Raw genomic sequence first — 20,359 nt, forward strand, 5'->3', positions numbered from 1 at the left:
AAGTTGAGCGTAGGAGTTTGCAGGCAAATCTGTTCCTTTCTCAGACTGTGGTGCAGAGATCCCTGAGGCAACAGAGTCTCGAGCTGGTGAGATCTTGCAGTCTGGCCCTGTGTTGAGCTCGTGCACTGATTTGGGCCTGCCTTCCTAATGTACTGTGCTTGATTTAATCTCAGTCAGCACAGTCTTGTTTGGGGATGTGGGCTGAGCTCAGGTCTGTCTGCCTGTCTTTGGCTCCTCTTCTTCCAGCTGTGCCAGCCCTGGGGCCACGTGTGTGTGCTATATTGGTGCAGGCATTGAGGAGGAAGGAGCTCTGGCTGCCGAGAGCAGAGGCTGAACAGTGTCCTGGAGCGTCAAGGTCATGCTTAGCACCTGTGGGCTAAGACTTTTTTTTTTTCCCCACCCCTCTTTTGTTTGCTTCCCCCAGGGAGACCTCAAGTTGAAACCCTGAATCGTAGAACCATAGAATAGTTAGGGTTGGAAAGGACCTTAAGATCATCAAGTTCCAACCCCCCTGCCTGGAGCTGAGGGGCAGCTCTTTCAGTATGGCTGCTTATTGATCCTTTCTGCAGTGCTTCTGGGTGGAATGTATTTGCAGAGCTTCACCCCACCATGCTATGGCTGGCCTTGCCACTGCTGCTACCAGTGGGTAATGCAGTCTGTGTCCCCATCCAAAGTATCATGTCACTGTCATGAAAGGCAGCATGCCCCTTACTGCCATGGGAGGCCTCAGCCTTGCCCACTCTCCCAGCTGCAATCTAGGACTGCCATCAGTTTGATATCTGACACATCCTGTGTTCAAGGAGCCATATCCTGTGCTTTATTGGAGGGAGTTGACTCAAACAGGCTTCGTCTGTCTCTGTGTGTAGTGGTTTGTCAAGCATAAAAGTGCTGAACACTTTTCGTAATTGAATTTGCTGGAAACCCATGTTTAGCTGATCTGGCTTTCAGTCAACACCACTTGCAAGAATTCCCTGTGAGAACACAAAGGCAAGCTGAAAAGACCCCCTGTTTTGGAAGCACATGGAGCCAGCCAGGTTTTGACTTCCCTGAGAGGTATGAGCTCATGCCTCTGTGTCTGCAGCCATGCAGACTGCTGGTCTGATGGTTTGGTTGTGCTGTTGGTTTGTGTGTGTTCCCCTGGCCCTGGGCAATGGGTCTGGAAACAGTTTCCTGGAGCTGCAGCCGTCTGCTCCTCAGCTGCCAACTGGGCGCTTCTGGGCTCACTCCCACATGATGGAGCAGCTGATGTGTCATGAACCTCTCATTAGATGCATATCTGATTGTGGTGCTAAAAAGTATTTGCCCGTAAACCTTCTGGGCTTGGGTGCCGTCAGGCCCTAACTGAAGCCGGTTTATGTTGTAAGATGGTTGAGCAGTCTTCTTTTCTCCTCTAGGGACAACAGAAACCCTTGGGTCCTGGCGAACGGGGTTTTTTCATGTTCTTAGTTTTCTCTGTTTGCCTCCGTTCCACTAGTCAGTGGTTTGTCCTGATGCTGTGTGCTGCTTTCCCCTCTTCCCACCTGTGTACAGCAGGAGCCAAGCTTTGCCTTGAGAGCTCCCTTCATGCTACGGGAGGAGGACAGCCTTGTCACACAGAGATGTGTTAACTCTTGTCATCCAGAAGAGCTCCATTCTTTCCTCTTTCCCTCCCTTGACATTATCCCAGTGCTAAGAAATCTGTTTCTCTATGTCTCATCCCCTTACAGTTTACCTGCCAAGCTGATCAATGGAGGGATAGCTGGGCTGATTGGGGTCACCTGTGTATTTCCCATTGACCTGGCAAAAACTCGCCTGCAGAACCAGCAGAATGGCCAGCGTCTGTACACCAGCATGTGAGTACCCCTGCACGGGCAGCATCCCTCGGGGCTTTTAGCGGGGAGGCTTTCCACTTTGTTACCTCTTTCAAGTGAGTTCAGCATTTCTAGGAACAGGGCTCTCCTCAGGAAAGACGGGACAATCTTGGACCAAGCTGTGCTAGTGCAGATAAAGCAAATAAAGCAGCTGTTCAAGCTGTGGAGCTCAGCAGGTGAGATCTGTGCAGAGGGCACATCTCTTTATCCCTTGCTTTAGGGGTGGCATGATCAGGGCACAGGACCAAAACACATAGGAGCTGATTTGTTTCTCTGCTGGGCCACAGTTGAGTGCATGAGGGAATTTCTGCCTGTCTTCTGTTTCCATCACTTTCTTATTGCAGGTCCTTCATTTGCTGTGTCAGTTTTAAAAAGAGGAAGCAGTCACTCGTTCCCAATCTAGAGCACTGCATGCAGATCTTTTGAAGGCTCAAAGGTTGACACATGCTGTAGTTATCCCAGCAGTCCTGCATCCAAAATAATCAAGTGCAGTGTGAAAAGAAGGCATAAATATATACAGCCTGTCAAATTCACCTGGGATTTGTGTGGGATGCTTAGGGCTTTGTGTCTGCTGTGGGAATGTGCACCACACTCAGCACAAGATGCTTTATTGTAGGAACCACAGTCAGGCCTTAGTTTTCCAAAAGAACTGGTGTCACTGAGGGGGGAGAAGGGACTGGGACTGACAAGTTTTGTCTTGTCCTCCTGCCACTGTGTTCAAAAGTAGTGTTACCAATATTTTCCTCGTTCCTGCCCAGAAGAATTTTAGGCAGACTGAGAATAGGAAGGAAATGCTCTGTACGTTGATGGTTTGAGTCTCCAGGCCTCCTTGCTGTGGCTGACAACATGTAATTGTGCATGAGCTTAGGTTGTAAGCTCTGGCATGTCACAGCAGCTGTTGTTTCCCTTGACAGTTACAGCCCTCTCTGCTCCCTGCACTGTTCGTGTGTACAGGCATGTTGGCAGAACGCAGCCTCCTGTCTTGCCTTGCCTCTCCTTTTTGTTTTGTCCTGTTCCTGCTGCTGGTGTAGATTGCCTCTCCTCTCTGAGGATCACTTCTCCCCCTGGCAACAGCAACAGGAGTTTGGGCAGGATGTAGGGTCCCCTTAGGAGTGCATGCCAGGATCCTTCTCTCTGGAGGGGGGCTCAGTAGGAGAGAGGCTTTTTACCTCCAGCAGTCAAGTGCAGATCTGGTCCCTAGCCAGGAGCTGGTGTGGGATGAGGCACCATTAAGGAATACATAGGATTTATCTTGTATATTTGAGCTGGCTCCTCCTGAGAATCTGCAACAAAGCTTGGATGTGAATGCTCTAGCCACCTTATCATCCTCGTGGCCCTCCTCTGGACTTACTGCAACAGTTCCGTGTTCTTCTTATGTTGAGGACACCAGAACTAAATGCAGTGCTCCAAATGGGGTCTCACAAGAGCAGAGTAGAGGGGCAGGATCACCTCCTTCAACCTGCTGGTCATGCTCTTTTTGATGCAGCTCAGCACATGGTTGGTTTCTGGGCTGCGAGTGCACACTGAAGCCAGCTCATGTTCATTTTCTCATCAACCGACACTCTGAGTCCTTCTCAGGCTGCTCTGAATCTCTTCTCCACCCAACCTGTAGCTGTGCCTGGGATTCCTGTGACCCAGGTGTAGGACCTTGCACTTGCGTTGATTGAACTTGAGGTTGGCATTGGCCACCTCACAAGCGTGTCAAGGTCCCTCTGGTTGGCATTCCTTCCCTCAGCGTATCAACCGAACCACACAGCTTGGTGTCACCAGCAAGCTTGCTGAGGGTGCACTCAATCCTGCTGTCCTTGTTGCTGACAAAGATGTTGAACAGGATCAGTCTCAACACCAACCCTTAGGGACACCACTCGTTACTGGTCTCCATTTGGGCATTGAGCCATTGACTCTCTGCATGCTGCCATCCAGCCAGTTCTTTATCCATCAAGTGGTCCATCCATTATATCCATGTCTCTCCAGTGTAGACACAAGGATGGCATGCAGGAGGACAGTGTCAGACACTTTGCACAAGTCCAGGTAGACCATGCTCTGCCCATATCCATCAGTTCTGTAGCCCAGATAACATGGAGTACCCTAGAACAGCCTTGACCCAAGTAGGCCATAAAGCCCTCCATGGAACCTTGATTTCCTTCTCTCCCACATGAGCAGTACTACAAAGCAGAGATGAAGTTTACTCCTTGTGTTCCCAAACCTCTGCAGGTGTGGCCGAGAGGGGGAAACACTGCCAGAGAGTCTGCACTGCCTTCCTGAACTATGCCTCTAGACTTGTTAGATGTGTATCTGTGCCTTCAAAAAGTCTTGAGTTTTCCCAATTGCAGTAAATGTAGTTGAAACAAAGCAACAGTTTTCCCCTTGGAATGCACCTCCACAGCACTCTGCCTCACTCTCCCCAGGGCAAGAGCTTGAGTGCTCTCTGCCTGCTGTGGGACCTGATGTATTAAAACTAAGTGCTTTAATCTTCATGGGAGGTCACAGATGACTGAGTGTTCGGGTCATCTAGTGCTTGTGTCGAATTTCACGGAGTAAGTCAAGAAAGTCAGCACTGAGAGTTTTGCGCCCCTCCCCCCCTTTTTTCCCTTCCAGAACTGGATTTAAAATCATGTGCATGGGCATCTGCTTGTTGAAGCATCTCGTGCACATTTGCCACAGGAGACCCTGGATAAACAGCCCTTGCAGTGACACTTTTCCCCTTTGTGTTTCTAGAAAGCAGACAGCGCATGCAGGGCGACCCGGAGGTTTCAAAGCCCCAGTGAATTAGGGGCTAAAATTTGACTGGGGCCTGAACAATGGTGCATTCAGAGGCTGAAGCGGTTCTCTTCTCAGCTCAGGGTTTTGCTGACAGATCAGAAACAAAAACCACTCCAAGAGATTTGTTTTGGTTTTCTCTGCTGTCAGCCACCTTTGAGCCCCTGTAGTTTATCTCTCTCTGTTTTGTCCGCAGGTCTGACTGCCTCATTAAAACAATTAGGTCGGAAGGCTACTTTGGCATGTACAGAGGTAAGTAAAGCTGAGTCAGGCATGGCGCAGGTTTTGTGGTGGAAGCACTTGTGCGTAAGTGGGAGGAAAAGCGCATGTTCTCAGGCTTACAAAGCAATAACCTAGCAATATTGTAAGACGTTGGAAGGTGCATCTGATTCTGAAAATAAACTCCTCCATGCTAGGTGTCTGCTGAGCTCTCCAACATTGAGTACTTAAGTCCTCCCCATGGCTGTTTTGGTGTTAAACCTAACCGCTTACTGAAGTTAATCTTTCCTAGCAGTTTAAGTGAAGCTGCTGGGCTTTGTTTCAGGACTCTGTGTGTGTTTCCCAGTTTGGGCATAGTAACTTTTGTCAGAGGGGCAGTAGCAAACCTCTTGAAGTGTCTTTGTGGTTGATGATTGAATTTATGTCAAAGTCCACCACTAACATGGTCAGGCCTGCTGTCCCATCTCATTGGTAGGTTATCTCCAAAACTAACTGTCTCTCAAGCATGCCTGACTGCTTTGTTCAAGTATTAAGATAAGCTGCAATTAAATAAAGTTAACCTGCCCCCAGAAAGAAACTCCCTTGGGGTGATAAGAAAATCAGAGGTTTACTCATGGTAGAGCTTCAGGTGTTTGGTTGTTGTATGCCAACGTGCTAGCAATTTCCTGGCTCCTTGGCTTAGGCTGTCTGTTGCAGGAGTGAGTTCCTCAGCTGACATTATGCCTTTTCTAGTTTAAACACAAAGTCATTGAAAGTTTTTGAAGATTTTGAGGAGAGCGGAACAGCAGGCCAAATTCTGACTTTACTTGTAAGAGAGGAAAATGTGGAATATTTTCTTGGCTTTCGGCACAGTCCAACTGGCTTAATCAGCACTGAGCTCTGGTTCATTTTATATACTCGTATTCAATTGCCTGAATATGCTTTTTTTTTCTCTGAGTCATTCTGGTAGCATTCTTTGTGGCACTCATTCACTGATAAAGCCTGATTAAAGTACTGCTTCGATTAACTGAGTCCCTGCTCTTTGTTATTTCAAGCAGGAGTCCAACGATGCTGGTACCTTGCTGTTGTCATCTCTTGCCACTTCTTCCATAGCTCCTCAGGAGCCACAGCTTCTGCAGCCAGCCAGCCTTGGAGCTGGTGCTGGCTGTTGAGGCAGTGTCTCTTGCCCAACTTGCTGGTGGGCGTTTTCGGGGAGTGCAGTGGATGCTGGGGATGGATTGGCTGCTTCATTCCAGCTTTCGTGGGAGCAGGAAACAAGACAAATAACCCCGAGGAACCCTGGCAAGGTCTTTCTTCAGCGCTAGCAGTGACATGTTCCCCTTTGATTTTTCCCAGAAGCTGACTGCCTCTCTGTTCCTAGCTGGGAACAGTGCCTGCATTAACTTTGGGTGCAAATATGCAGTGGCAGGCTGATTGGTGGGGAGCCATAATGAGTCTGGTCAGCTTGGTGCATGTCCCACTAACTTTGTACCTCTCTGTTCAGGGAGCTGAGAGTAGCTTGGATTTACCTGTCACCTCCTAGGATTAAATGGGGAGCTGGATTTTGGGAAGGGCTTCTGTCAATAGCTCCAGAAATTCATAGATACCTCACAATGGCCAGGGTGCAAAGGTGAGTCCTCCAAGTACGGCCATCCTGGTTCTGTGCCTCAGTTCTGTGAGCTGACATTAGCAGCCCTTCCCTCCCTCTTGGGGAGAGGATAGGTGGATAAAATACATCCAGTATTCATGAAGAATGTGAGTAATTTTCTTGGAAGAAGGTAAAGGGACAGCTCAGACTTGCAGGCAGGGGAAGATGGAAATCAGATTGTGGATTGGTTCCTGCTCCCTCAGTCTGTCCCAGTTCCCTAGCAGAAGCTAGGGATGACTCATAAGCTCTTATTTGCAGCCTTTAAGCTGAAATTGGGAGGATTATATGTTAATGTGCTAAAGTGCCACCTGCCATGCCCCATGGAGGAGTCACAACTGCGTCAGTCTTCCCCACAGGGTACTTGGCCTCTGTTGGAGGACAGAAGGGGTCTGCTTGTGTGCAGCCATTCCCACTGTGTGACTTCAGGTCTCCTTCACCTGTGAATCAAAGCTCCTCAGTATAGAGAAGAGAGAGGCTTGAGCTAGTAGGATGCTTTTTCACAAATCATTCCTTAAGGGGGGGGGTATGTGGGCAGACAGTCCTTGCTCTGTATGAGTAGCCATAGTGAATTGTGTGATGCATAAGGCAGTCCCAATATTTCTCACAAGCTACGGGGATTCTTAACATTTGCTTGGTGGAGGAAAAAGAATGTTTTTCTCATGTTTTTTTCCATAACATTTATGTAGCAGCAGTGCTGCAAAGCTGGGTGGTGCTGTCTAGCCCTGTCTGTGCTCAGGGGATGACAGCATGCTGCCTTCAGGCATGATGCCAAGCAAATGAATCCATGGTGCGTGTGAGCTCCTGGACCATGTGGACATCAGTGGAAGGGTACCTTGGAGAAGTCCACTGCTTCCTGCTACAGTACATCCAGAAGCCACTTACAGATCCCAGCAGGCATCCTGGAAGTCCCACTGCTATTTGCAGACCAGCTATTTAGTCTAGCTGGCAAGTCAAAGGCCTAAATGAGGCTGGGGAAATGCCCTTTGCTGTTGGTGGCATTTGGAGGGTAGCTACAGTTCAGCTACCATAGTGTGGCAGCCTTCCACAGCTTCTGCTAGTAATACCTTCCATATTGCACCAGTGCTATGCTGGGTATGAATCAGTTCCCCTGTTATGTAGGTTGCTGGTGGCATATATGCCTTTTATGAGAAATGTGTGTTAATAACGAAACCCAAGGCTTGGTGCGAAGAGGGCACTTACGAGTTCAGTTGGCAAACAGCTGGTTTTGACTGTATTTGATTTTATTCTTTGTAGTGCTTCTGTACTTCTTTGCAAAATATTTTCTGTTTTTTAATGATTGTAATTTACTTTTGCGCTCTGTTTGTATGTCATTGCTTCTGGTACCTGTAGTGTTGCCTATAGGCCAAGGTTAGCTTTAGTTAGGGAAATAGTCATTGGCATAGTGAGAACTGGAGAGCTAGGAGATTTATTAAAAAGGTAGAAAATGCCATGGAAAGCATATAGCCATCAGCTGAAGTATCTGTTTCTCCTCCTCTAGTGAATTGAAGCTGTTATGGATTATTGAGGACAGGGATTATCCATTCTCTGCTAAGCAGCTTACTGAAAATATCAAAGATCCAGTAGAAAACCCAGATTCATTAACTTTCCTCTGTATGTTGTGTGTTATTGCCCTCTACATTATTTGCAGTTGAAGGAGGAATTGCTATGAAAGCCTCTTGGCTCCTGGAGGAGGTCAGCACATGGAAGTGTACTTCTTGCTTACCTTTCTTTCTTGGTGTTTTGGAGTTTGTTTTTTCTTTCAGCGAACCCTTTGCACTGGTGTTAGATTAGCATGTTTATTCTTCTCTCTTTTTCTCCTTGTTTTGCCAAGGAAATGGTTATTCATGCTGCATGACAGTAATATACCAGTGTTTTACCTTGTAGCCATTAGGAGTGGGGTTGAAGTTGTTTTCAAGTGCATTTCCAGGAAACACTTCATGGGTAGCCACTTCCACATAAATATCAGGCTGCATGGATTTGCTTTGTAGATGCTGATGTGATTGACATTAAAAATGGAGATAGAGCATGAGGGTCATGTCTGTATGGCTTCTCATCACATGCAAGAGCCTTGGAGGGGCATGTGATGTGTAGGAAACACATCAAACTAAAGCAGTGCAGTCACTGGTACTCTTTGAAGTCTGCAAGTCTCTGGAGTATGAGAGGGCTACCCTACTCCCTGGGTAGGTAATTCGGCTCCTGTAGAAGATGATGGCATTTGTTGGATGTCATGGCCAGTGTGGAATGAATGCACTGACCTGATTTGCTGCGAGGCAGGGTTACTCTGTTTTCTGTGTAATCTGAACATGGCAGTTGGAAGAAGGGGAAATGTGTTGGGCTGCACAGCCCTGCACAGCAGAGCTGTATGTTTTCTTGTGCAATTTCCCACATGTTGGAGATGTGTCCTTTGAGCAGAGGATGGGGAGCCAAGGTTTCTCATGTCTTGGTCCCAGTTGTACTGGTCCCATAAGTCCCAGCTGCAATTTTGCTACCTAATCTGAGGAAAGTTCTCCCAAAACCGATGTATTTCCATGTCTAATTTAGGTGTTCTTTAGAGCGGGGAGGGAAGTCCATCCTGACGATCAGAGGACTGAGTTGCCTTTCTTTAGGTGTGTTGAGCCCGTACAACTCCTGTCAGCTCAGATTCAGAGCTTCTGAAAATTAATCGCAAGTGTTCAGAGCCTAGTGGAAGTGCAGGTTTCTCTGCTTCTTTTTGGAAAACGGAGGTTTGGGACAAGTTGCTTAAATCTCTACCATAATCATAATGGCAAAAGGTGTGTGCTAACATTTCTGTTTGTCCTTGCAAAGGTATTCATAGGCCATTAGTCTCCAGTAAAGCTCCTTCGGGGGCATTAGAACTCAGAATGCTTCAGTGAAGGCAAAGAGATCTTGCAGTCATCCACTGGAGGACCTTTTAAGCTGTAAGATCTAAAGGAAGGAGAATATTCTGGAGTGTTAATATATTGCTGCAAAACCTAGTACGTTCAGAAGGGACTGGCTCTCTCCTCACCACATGTTCCTGAGGGCAGCTTGAAAGCTGCCTCCCAGCCACTGTGTTGCACTAACACTGGTGTCCATGGCCCACAGCAGCCAGCCAGGCCACGCAGACCTTTCATTGTGGCAGGCACAATACAGGAATTTGCTCCTGACAAAGGAGCATTCCAGCAGGAGTTGGTGGTGAAGCCAAGGCTTGTCTACACTCCAGGTCCCCCAGCAAGCCTTGCCATGGTGCTCAGAGGGGGATTTCTGCATCCTGCAGTTTGTGATGGACAAAAAGCCACTTCTCAGCGGTGGCTGTTCTGAGGGTGACACCCAGTGGTGATATACAAGGGAAGCCATTTAACTGCAAGGCTTGATCTAGAGCTGACTGACTTCTATGCAGATGAGCCAGCTGACTTTAACCAGCCTCCAGGTCTTTCAATAGCTCTGCCTTTTCTTGGCTGCTGGGTAGGCAAATTGCTCTGCTTTTGGTGGTAGTGGTGCAGGAGCACTAGCAAGAGCATGGGCTGTGGGGCTTTCACTTCTCAGCCTCAAAATATTTGTAAGGGAGTTGGGAGTGGTTATTAAACCAACTTATGCTCCTTTCCTGAAGGTCTGATCTGCATCCTTCTGGATTCTTAGGAATGCATCCTTGGATGACAAAAGAGGATGCAGGTATGCATGGTGCGGAGGTAGTAGTGAAGCCCTTTGGTGCTTTGAGAGCTCTCCTTCTTAAGTCCTTGGGTTTGAGCTGGAGTTACAATGCATTCTTGAAAGATCTGGTTAATGATTCCTTTATGCTTGTTCTCCAATGGCCTCTTCCTCTTTTCCTTGCCCAGGGGCTGCAGTGAACCTGACTCTTGTGACACCAGAAAAGGCCATCAAACTGGCAGCCAATGACTTCTTCCGGCACCACCTCTCCCAGGACGGGTGAGTAGGGAGTACAAACCCTTCATGTTCAACTTGAAAGACAGTCTGGTGAGGTGTCAGGGCAAAGGTCAAATGGGGTGATGTGATGACTGAAATACGAGTGGACCTTGAATGGCTCAGCTGGTGATTACATTTGGGCTAAGGATGTAATGTCTAAAATGGGAAGTGAAAAGCATTCCACTGGATGACTGCTTTTTATTCAAGCTTCTAAAAATAGTCTGAGATCTAAGCCAAGGCTAGCAGGTCCAGAATTTGTAGGCAGAATATTTGAGAGGAACCCACTGGCACTGATCACTCCTCAAACAGCTGCTGGGAGGACCCTTATTTTCAGCATCCTCTTGGATTCTCTTACGCTCTTTCTGGTTTGAACAGATGGCAAGGTCAAGTTCTGTAAACCCCAAACTTAGTGTCTTTCTTGTCCTTTTGTAGCTTGAAAACAGTTTCAGAGAGGTAGTGAATCTGAATTGACAAAGGGCACTTGCAGTGTTGCCCAGCAGCTGACCTGCAAATAAGTGCTGAAGGAATAAAATTATCTGCTTAGCTTGCAAGTGGGGGTTAGTTCATATAAATTAAATGTGAAAATGTGAGTATATCCTGGTTTCATCTGGTATAGAGTAAATTGTCTACCTAGTAGCTTGTACAGTGCTTTAGTGTGAGAATAATGTTGGCAACACACTGATGTTTTAGTTTTTGATAAATAGTACCTACCCTACATCAAGGACTTTTCAGTTTCATGCTTTGCCAGTGAGGAGGGGCACAGGAAGCCGGGAGGGAGCAGAGACACGACCCCTGACCCAAACTAGCCAAAGAGATACTCATACCACAGCACATCATGCTCGGTATATAAACCGGGGGGAGTTAGCGAGGAGGGGCTGATCCCTACTCGGTAGATTGGCTGGGCATCAGTTAGTTGTATTGTGCATCACTTGTGTCTCCTGAGTTTTATTCCTCTTCTTCTTTTTTCCTATTATTATTGTTACTCATTGTTATTATTTCTATTCTTACCATGTTTCACATTATTTCAATTATTGAATTGTTCTTACCTCAGCCTTTGGGTTTTTGCCACCTTCTGATTCTCCTCCCTGTCCCACTGGTGGGGTGAGCACGTGGCTGCATGGTACGTAGTTGTTGACTGAGTTTAAACCACAACAGAGTAAAAGGTGCTAGCTGAGCAGTTGAGAGGAGCTGGACCTTGAATATTTAATGTTGTTTTCACCAAGACATTTTCTCTGCAATTTGGAGAACACTTGTATCTCCCTTCAGACAGAGATTTCTCTGCAGAAACAGCCAGTGAAGGGCACTGTCTCCAGTTCTCAGTGACAGTAGTTAGAAAACAGCCTCCTTGGGATATGATCCTGACTCACTGAAAACGCTAAGCTCTGCCACAATTACTTGGTTTAACAGCTTCCCGTAACATACCACATCAGTCTCGGCTGCTGGAGATGAGTGGCTGAACAACTTCAGTGGAGACTGTGGACTGACACAGGTTGGGGATCTAGTTTTTTCATGTACCTACTTTTTTTGTTCTGGAGTCTTTTAAAGGAGCAGCTACCATATGCCTGTATGACTCACCAGCTTGCAGCTGCTCGTGACTTTTCTGTCTCTTCAAATAGTGTCTCTTCTGTGCTCTGCTCAGACAGTGGGAGGTAACAGTGTCCTTGTTGCTCCTCACTTCTACCAAGTGGTGGGTGTGATCCCTGCAGCAGACAACGCGATGGGCCTTGGCATACTGCAGTAAACAGGAGCACAGCTAGCTCTTTACCACCACGTATAAGGTGAGAGCTTAGTCGATGGTACTGGAAAGACAAAAGCTGCCTTTCCTTGTACCACCACTGAGAGAGTGGCTCATGAAAGAGAGCAGACCACCATGACAATGTATTTGGTGTTCTGTGATGAGAGCAATCACTCCTGTGATGTTTCAGCCATTAAAACATGACATGTTCTGCTCCATGAGACGTATAGACTTCCTCATGGGACAAACGTGTCTCTGTGCCTGTCAGTGCTGAGGCAGGCTTTGAGCAAGTGTTTGGATAAGTGGGATGCAGCTGTTGCCTCAAGCAGCTGAGGTCTTCACCCAGGCATCTTCCAGTTTGACTTCTGGGTTCCTGGCTGATCCACACGTGACGTAGATGATGTGCTGTGCTTGATCACAATAAAGGGGAGAGAGAATTTTGGCAAGACTAAGACACCCTGTTCTCCTAAAACATGCACTGATGGAACTGGCACTACAGTGACCTGGAGCAGGAGCGTGATACCACTCAGGTAGTCAGGAGCCTTTGTGTCTTGACACTAAGCATTCTTTACTCCTTTAGAGAAATAAAGGTTGGGCCACCAACTTTTAGAAGTTAGATGACAAAAGCTATACAGCATGTGGAGTCAGAGTCACTCATCTCATTCATCTACTATGAGGGGCTTAGATGAATGAAATCTTGTCAGCTCTGCTTACGAGGATTGACAGCATGAGCTGGACGAAGAGGCAGAGCTTCTCTGTGGTACTGCTGTGAAAGATGGTTTGAGGTGTTTCTAAGTAGAAATGTCAGTCCAAGATGTGATGAGAAAGAAAATGCCTTGCAGGCTGTCTGTGACTGGCGTAGGCTATGAACCCATGATCTAGCTGGAAGGTTTGGTGCATATTGTGACCTTGCTTAGTACATTGGGAGCAGGGGGTGATGGAAAAGGCCATGACATTACCAGTGAGGATAGGTGCCCTTAGAAACTGTAGGGCAGCTGCTTATTGTTGAATCCTTTTTCTCCATGCTAGAGAAATCCCAGGCCTGGAGATGGAGAATGTAACCTGCTGGAAGGGTTGTGCCTGGCCATGCTGCAGTCATTGCATGCTGCCTTTGGCAGTTCACAAGATCTTCTCCTATTGTTGCACATGACAAATAGAAGTGATGGCGAGGGGCCATTTAATTGACACATGAAGCTGTGTCCCCCCCAAGGGTTTGCCTTGCTTTTACCTTCTTTCCAAGCTGTTTGCAGTCTGACAGTTTCTCCCTTGAGATGCTTCTGTCCCCTCCTCCTCAGCTGTCTCTGTAAGACAGGGCAGGATTAGCAGTGCTGGAATCCAGACTCATTTCCTACCCATGGCAAAACTGGGTACATACCTGCTAGCACATCACAAGGCTGGGCCACCTATTTCACAACTTCAGTCAAAGCCTAGGTATGAATAACAAAAGAGTGCAGGGTTAGAAAGGTGAAGATTCAAGCTGCCTGGCATGTCAATGCGGTTTAATTTCTGGATGTGTAATTGTAACAGGGAAGGTGTTATATGGTGTAAAGCACAGCTGACGGAGTTAAGCTCAGTGTAAGGCTGGGTTTTTTTTTTTTTTCATGCTGAGCTACCAAGATTTTGGTCGCTCCACAAATAGCTCCACCAAAGTGCTATTTACACAAGCCGGACTATCTGCTATACATTCACAGTATGCTGTGCTCTTAGGCCAGCATCCCAAAGGATGCTCTGGTGCTTTTCTGACTGAGAGCTGCAGAAGTCTTCTAGACCTTCTGACATTGAATGCCTTTGATGCTAAGCTTCTAGCACTTGATTTCCTTGAAATGTATTGCATGGATTGGAGATCCTTGTCTGATAAAACGTGCATGTTCTACCAGTATTTGCTAATTAAAATATGCTGAGCATGTCCTCCATGTGCAAGTGAAAGAAGGACTACAGAGAGTATGGCAAGTCCAGCATAACCCAAAATAGCCTCAAGTTACACAACAACTTCTAGTGTGCATTTTTTTTAATCCTTTTTAAAACTTAAGAGTTGAAATGAACTTGCTTTTAAACTGTTACGAAAAAAAAGAAGTGGCATGAAGTGTGTTTTCAAAAGGCCAGACTGAAAACAACATCTGTGGCGTAGGAAGCTCCTGGCTGCAAATTGCTGGAAGAGTATTTTGGGGATGTATCACAGCAGGTTTGTGCTAGACTCCCTTTTCCCTGGCCATGCTCTAGGATGCTGCTAGAGGTAGAGTAGTGGGGCAGTAGGACCTCACATGGGACTTTGTGCCCTTTTGGTGCACCAATCTCTCTCAGTCTGAAGATGTGTATTCCTGCAGCTCTCTCTGCCCTGGGACCAGCCTGGGGGGGACATTTCTGCTCATGAAAGGCTTTTCCTCTCCTTTTGGTGCAGGAAGAATGTGCTCACAGGCTAGGGGACTGGATTTCTGCTTCTTTACCTGTTTCTGTTTTGATGTCAAGACCATTATGACAGCCTACTGGTACAGCTTCTTGTTTTATGAGGAAACAAGACTGTGTTGGTCCTCCCAAGGTGTCCTGATCATTTAGGAACAAGGGAGGCATGGGCAAGTTGTATGAGTGCAGGAAACCCCCTTGCTATGCCTTGGAGAAAAGGAGGAAAAACAAAATACTGAAAAACATGAAGGGCACCCCATGACCCTGATTGAAAAGGGCAATAAAGGTCAAATATTATCCTGTAATGATTTTGGCCTGAGAGCCTCTGTGATTCCCAAGAGAAGTAGAAGAGGTTACAGACAAAAAAGTCTTCAGGCAGGTCCTGGTTCTTGTGGCGCTCTGTGCTGGATAGACTGCATGGCTGGGGAAGGCAGAATATAAGAGAAGGGGAAACGTCAAACGTTTAGGCAGCTGGAAACAGATGGGATTTTTTTTTTTCTCTAGATTTCTGAAGCTGAATGTGTTGAGAGACCCAAAATCTCACAACTACTGTTAAAACAGCAGCAGCTTTGTTGTCCAGAGCAGAGGACATAAGGAGTCACTAGGGGTAGGTGAAGCATTTGGCTATAAAGCTAACAAAGCAATTCAAATCAGTGGTACACCAGCGTGCATTTGTTGAGTTTTGGGTGCTCAGTTTGTGAGGCCTCTTTGATAGAAAGTAGTCAATACTTACATCTATGTCCTCATTTGAATTTGGGTGTTAAACACTTGATAAAAAACAATCCTTTTAAAGTGTCCTACAAGATTTCATGTTTATTTCCAAAGTGTGGGTGCCAGACAGTTGTTGTGTTTGGCATGTGTTCCAGGTTTTGTGGGCATTTTTCAGGTTCTTGGTTAAGTACTGTGCCTTGGCTGTGGTAAAAAGTGTCTCATGGCTTCTTATAAAAGCAATTTCTTGCTCCTAAAAACTCTCAAGTGTCCCTGGATAAGTTTGCTGCTGCTCTTCTCCAAGGCATGTTTACACCCTTACATCTCCTGTCCTCTTCAGTTTTGACCTTCACTTCGTTTGCTGTTCTGGAGTAAAGGCTGGAAATCTGCTGACTTAGCAGCTCAGATTCCTAGGAAGACCAGCACAGTTGTGTTAATGGTGTCTTTGCTGATGCCAGCAGGTTTTCTTACTTTCTGTTTCCCCCTGCCTTGTAGCTTTTTGTAAAGATGAGAAATAGCCAGCTGTAATCCTAAGACAATGAAGGCACTTCTCCCATGCAGACATGGAGATTGGAGCTTGTTCTCTATTGTCTTCCCAGCTGATGCATCTACCCAGAGCTCCTTCCTTCGTCTGCTTCTCTTTCAGGCTCTCTGAAAAAAATTCTGCCCATCTCTTCTGTGGCATGTCTTTAGGTAGCCATTGCACAGCCTCGTTGATCCTTGAGTTGCTGAATACTCAGACAGGGTATAAAGTGAGGCTCCCTATAGGAAGGAGGGAGGATGCTGCTTGTCCTGGTGCTGAGCTGCTGTGTTACCGTGCATGCACTGTGCTTAGGTCTTTCTCTGGGCAGGAACCCTTGAGAGCCAAGGCAGCCTCTGCTGTAGTTACCAGTGGATGCCTGGACACTTCTTAACGCAGATAACCTTCATCCAACCCACTGGGACTTTAGGTGGGGGAATCCAACCCTTCCCCTAGAGAAAGAGCCAGTTCAGAGCTGATAATCTCATTATGCCTGTTCAGGGATAGCTACTAGAGGTGTGTGGGACGCTTTTATTTAGTGCACAGGTTCAGGGAATTGCAGTGGGTTGAAGTTGTAGGCATCAAAGGTCATCAAAGCCAGAAAGTAAATGCACTTTTAACTGTTAATCTAGAGGGAGCTAGAGATGGGCTGTTTGATCACAGAATACACCCATGAAAGGAGCATTGCTCTTGTCTTCATTCCAGGTGCATGTCTTAGAACAAAACACGGGTTATGTCCATGTTCAGGATGCCCCAGTTGTGTTGCCCTGTCCATTGTTCACTTCCACAGACATTTGTATTGGAACGAAACACTTGGGATCTCCTGCCAGAGCAAATCTGATCTAATGGGTGCAGACACAGAGTCACCTTCCTCTTGGCTTAGTCGAAATGGCAACACAGAGTAGCCAGAGGTAGGTTGTACCATATCTGTAGTAACATCTGCCAGAGCTGGTGGCATTACTTTGAAGTGGATCTGTCCTACATCAGTGCTTTCTTTTGCTTGTCTGAGGCATGTTTTGCAGACAGGTTGCCCTCCCTTTGAAGGACATCTCCCGTGTGTTGGTCCCCTAATCCATACCAAAGACCCACTGTTTAAATTGTTTGAAAGCAGCTTACTCTCTCTGGTTTGAAGCTTCTGGGGAGCCTTCTACAATCTGTTGGATTGACAGATGTTGTGGTTTAACCCAGCTGGCAGCTTGGCCTCATGCAGCCCCTTGCCCACTTCCCCCACACAGTGAGATGGGGCAAGAATCAGAAAAGTGAGACAACTCGTGGGTTGAGATAAGACAGATATAATTACCTCTAATAGGTAAAGCAAGAGCTGCACACAAGCAAAGCAAACCAAGGAATCCATTCACCACTTGCCATTAATAGGCAGGTGTTCAGCCATCTCCAGGAAACTGGGGCTCCATCATATGTAGTGGTTGCTTGAGGAGACAAACACCATCACTCTGGATATTTCCCCTCTTCCATATTCTTCCCACAGCTTTATATGCTGATCATGACACCACATAGTCAGGCATATCCCTTTGGTTAGTTGGGGTCAGCTGTCCCAGCTGTGCCCCCTCCCAGCTTCTTGTGCACCCCCAGCCTACTCACTGGTGGGGTGTTGTGAGGAGCAGAAAAGCCTTAACTCTGTGTAAGTGCTGCTCAAATGTAACTAAAACTTCCCTGTATTATCAACAATTTTTTCAGCACAAATCCCAAACATCACCCCATAGGAGCTACTGTGGGGAAAATTATCCCAGCCAAAACCAGCACAAGAGACCAGAAGCAGAGGTAATTTTGTGAGTGAGGAAGCTGGGGGCAGTAGCCTCTTGGGTAGCAGATAGAAACATGCGGCTTTGTGTGAATGTTTCCTTAGGTCAGGGATTTCCTGTCTTTAGAATGGCTGGTTTATGGAAATAGTCCCTGTTCAAGCACAGTGAACACAGAAAACATTTTTCAGAAACTCAAAAAAAAATCCTAATTTATTTCCATGTGACATCAATATTCCAATGCTTTCAGAAATCCTGACTTTGGAGTGATCACAGTATCACAGTATGCTAGAGATTGGAAGGGACCTCAAAAGATCATCTAGTCCAATCCCCCTGCCGGAGCAGGAACACCTAGATGAGGTTACACAGGAATGTGTCCAGGCGGGTTTTGAATGTCTCCAGAGAAGGAGACTCCACAACCCCCCTGGGCAGCCTGTTCCAGTGTTCTGTCACCCTCACTGAGAAGAAGTTTCTTCTCAAGTTTAAGTGGAACCTCTTGTGTTCCAGTTTATACCCATTACCTCTTGTCCTATCATAGTTTGCCACTGAGAAGAGCCTGGCTCCATCCTCGTGACACTCCCCCTTTATGTATTTATATACACTAATAAGGTCACCCCTCAGTCTCCTCTTCTCCAAACTATAGAGACCCAGCTCCCTCAGCCTTTCCTCATAAGGGAGATGCTCCACTCCCTTAATCATCTTAGTTGCCCTGCGCTGGACTCTCTCCAGCAGGTCCCTGTCCTTCTTGAACTGAGGGGCCCAGAACTGGACACAATATTCCAGATGCGGTCTCACCAGGGCAGAGTAGAGGGGAAGGAGGACCTCTCTCGACCTACTGACCACCCCCCTTCTAATACACCCCAGGATGCCATTGGCCTTCTTGGCCACAAGGGCACAGTGTTGGCTCATGGTCATCCTGCCGTCCACTAGGACCCCCAGGTCTCTCTCCCCTACACTGCTCTCTAACAGGTCGTTCCCCAACCTATATTGGAACCTGGGGTTGTTCCTGCCCAGATGCAGGACTCTACACTTTCCCTTGTTATATTTCATCAAGTTATTCCCTGCCCAACTCTCCAGCCTGTCCAGGTCTCGCTGGATGGCAGCACAGCCTTCTGGCGTGTCAGCCACTCCTCCCAGCTTAGTGTCATCAGCAAACTTGCTGACAGTACACTCAATTCCCTCATCTAAATCATTGATGAATATATTAAATAATACTGGTCCCAGTACTGACCCTTGAGGCACTCCACTAGATACAGGCCTCCAACTGGACTCCGCCCCATAGACTACAACTCTCTGGCTTCTATCCTTCAGCCAGTTCACAGTCCACCTCACCACCTGATCATCCAGACCACACTTCCTCAGTTTAGCTATGAGGATGCTGTGGGAGACTGTGTCAAATGCTTTGCTGAAGTCAAGGTAGACCACATCCACCGCTCTGCCATCATCCATCCACCATGTTATTTCCTCATAAAAGGCTATGAGGTTGGTCAAGCATGACTTCCCCTTGGTAAAGCCATGTTGGCTGCCCCTCATAACCCTCTTATCCTTGATATACCTTAAGATGGCACCAAGGATAAGGTGTTCCATCACTTTCCCAGGGATGGAGGTGAGGCTGAGCGGTCTATAGTTACCCGGGTCCTCCTTCTTGCCCTTTTGAAGACTGGAGTGACATTTGCTTTCCTCCAGTCCTCAGGCACCTCTCCCATTTCCCAAGACTTGGTAAAGATGATGGAGAGTGGTCCAGCAATGACTTCCGCCAGTTCCCTCAGTACCCGTGGGTGCATCTCATCTGGACCCATGGATTTATGGATGTCCAGATTGATCAACTGGTCTCTAACCCATTCCTCATCGACTAAGGCAAACTGCTCCGTTGACCTGACTTCATCTGAGGTCGCAGGGGTACAGGGCTCTTCAGGACTGCCTCCTGCAGAGTAGACTGAGACAAAGGCGGCATTCAATAACTCTGCCATCTCAGTATCTTCTGTCACCAGGGCACCCACCCCATTCACCAGTGGGCCTACCTTGCCTCTGGTGTTAGTTTTATCTGCCATGTATTTGAAAAAGCTCTTTCTGCTGTCCTTGACCCCTCTTGCCATATTTAATTCTAAGGAGGCCTTAGCCATCCTAGCTGCCTTCCTACATCCTCTAGCAGCAGCCTTATATTCCTCCCGAGTGGCCAGCCCCTCCTTCCATGACCTGTAAACTCTCCTCTTATGATATGTTATGGTATGTTGCTCTTGAAAAACTTTCATAAGCCTATAGTTCCTGCTTTTTGACTTTATTATTTTTCAACTGTAGTTTGAAATTCTCATTTAGATCAAGCATGAATCTTCTACCCCTCCCCCTTGGCATTGTTAATTTGTCACTAATTAATTACATGTTAGTTTAAAAAGTGGAACAACTGATTTCTGCCAGTGTACAATTTGGGGCTATTGCGTATATGTTGTATTTAACACCCTCTTGCTATGGTAAAAGACGGTTTCTGCGTTTGTAGGGCCAGCTTCTGTTGTTGCAGCTTTTGAAGTTAGTTGAGATGTGCCAGTTTTTGAACTACTGAGGATAAGACCTGTGGTGCCTTAAATATTTAAACCCCTAGAGATGAACCATTTTCAAACTCGTTTTATGTGCAGACTGGTGATGTTTTGCAAAGGGAGTTTGACCCTTGTATGGCAATGCCTGAGAAAAGATGTGCTTACCTTGGGCTGTTTTTTTTAATTGGACTCCCTGCAGTTCCCAGGATGTGCAAACCAAAAGCTGCAAGCCCTTATTCTAGATGCTTTGATGTATCTGTTTGACATCTCTAAAATACACCCGTGCACATAAATCCTTTGCTGGGTCATGCTGGCATAGCTCGGTAGAGTTCAATCAAGGCTGACTTTT

General features: G+C 46.9%; 1 protein-coding gene across 1 annotated transcript in view; it reads left to right on the forward strand.

Moving 5' to 3' along the window:
• Window positions 1-20,359, forward strand: part of SLC25A22 (solute carrier family 25 member 22) — a gene marked incomplete at its 3' end in the record, with an annotated part of 49,782 nt that overhangs the window by 22,419 nt on the left and 7,004 nt on the right. Inside the window, exons 3-5 of the mRNA XM_080619588.1 lie at window positions 1,707-1,832; window positions 4,807-4,862; window positions 10,272-10,362. Of these exons, the coding sequence (XP_080475714.1) occupies window positions 1,707-1,832; window positions 4,807-4,862; window positions 10,272-10,362 (273 nt within the window). The remainder of the gene's footprint in view (window positions 1-1,706; window positions 1,833-4,806; window positions 4,863-10,271; window positions 10,363-20,359) is intronic.

The sequence above is a fragment of the Psittacula echo genome (genome assembly GCF_963264785.1).
Source record: "Psittacula echo genome assembly, chromosome: 5".
Classification (NCBI taxonomy): domain Eukaryota; kingdom Metazoa; phylum Chordata; class Aves; order Psittaciformes; family Psittacidae; genus Psittacula; species Psittacula echo.